The 882-nt window shown below is 65.2% G+C and overlaps 1 protein-coding gene across 1 annotated transcript in view; it reads right to left on the reverse strand.

Moving 5' to 3' along the window:
- B4GALT2 (UDP-Gal:betaGlcNAc beta 1,4- galactosyltransferase, polypeptide 2) overlaps positions 1–173 on the reverse strand; it is a 1,746-nt gene extending 1,573 nt beyond the window's left edge. Inside the window, exon 1 of the mRNA XM_009332540.1 lies at positions 10–173. Within this exon, the coding sequence (XP_009330815.1) occupies positions 10–117 (108 nt within the window). The 5' untranslated portion in view covers positions 118–173. The remainder of the gene's footprint in view (positions 1–9) is intronic.
- Positions 174–882: the final 709 nt, after the last annotated feature.

Genomic DNA, 882 nt, shown 5'->3' on the forward strand with positions numbered 1-882 from the left:
GTGCTGCGCGTAGACGTCAAAGTAGAGGATCATGATGATGACGAAGTGGAGCAGGCAGAGCAGCAGCACGGCCTTGCAAATCCTTTCCAGGGTCACCCCCAAGAGCAGCCTGGTCATCTTCTGGGCATGGGCAGGCGGACATGTGCGCTCAGCAGGGCAGGGGGGCGGCTCCAGCCACGGTCCCGATCCTGCTGAGACACCCCACGCTCAGGACACCGCCAGCCTGAGCCCCCAGCCCGAACAACACCAGGGCAGCAGGAGCAGCACAGGCCTGATGAGGAGGTGATGGGCTTGCAGGTCAGTATGCCAGAGAGCACCCCGTGGGGATGCTCTGCTTGGACCCCTGCTGTGAAGGCACAACCATGAAGACGCAAGAGGTCCCCAGCCCCATGCAGCAAGTCTCCTCCCCAATTTCCAAGGCCAAGACCAGGCCAGACCCACTCCCCATCCCTGTCACCCCCCAAGCAGGGGATGGGGATACCCCCACGGGTGCCACAAAGAACGTCCATGGAGGCTGGGCCCTTGAAGGTCACACTCTCCAAAACACAGCCAGCCTGGGGTGTCGCAAGGGCACCATGGGTCCCCCCATCAGCCACCCCTTTCCAAGGCACCCCATTTCCCTGCTCCCTGTCCCAAACCCCCCCACAGCGCTGCACCCCAGCAGCAGCACTGAAGCAGCAAGTGGCATGCCAGCAGGAGCCCTCCTCGAGGCACCCAGCGGGGCGAGCAGCTGCATGGCAGACACTGAGCCAAGCCGAGCGGGATGTCCTGGCCCCCAGGCAGGGGTCCCTGCTGCATCCAGGGGAGTCCAGCTTACAGCCAGTGGCGCCGGTCCTCTGTCCTCCCCCTGCCCGTGGGGAGGCCCACCGCGACGCCCGGGGC

This window comes from Pygoscelis adeliae, unplaced genomic scaffold (genome assembly GCF_000699105.1).
Source record: "Pygoscelis adeliae isolate BGI_AS28 unplaced genomic scaffold, ASM69910v1 Scaffold449, whole genome shotgun sequence".
Taxonomy (NCBI): Eukaryota; Metazoa; Chordata; class Aves; order Sphenisciformes; family Spheniscidae; genus Pygoscelis; species Pygoscelis adeliae.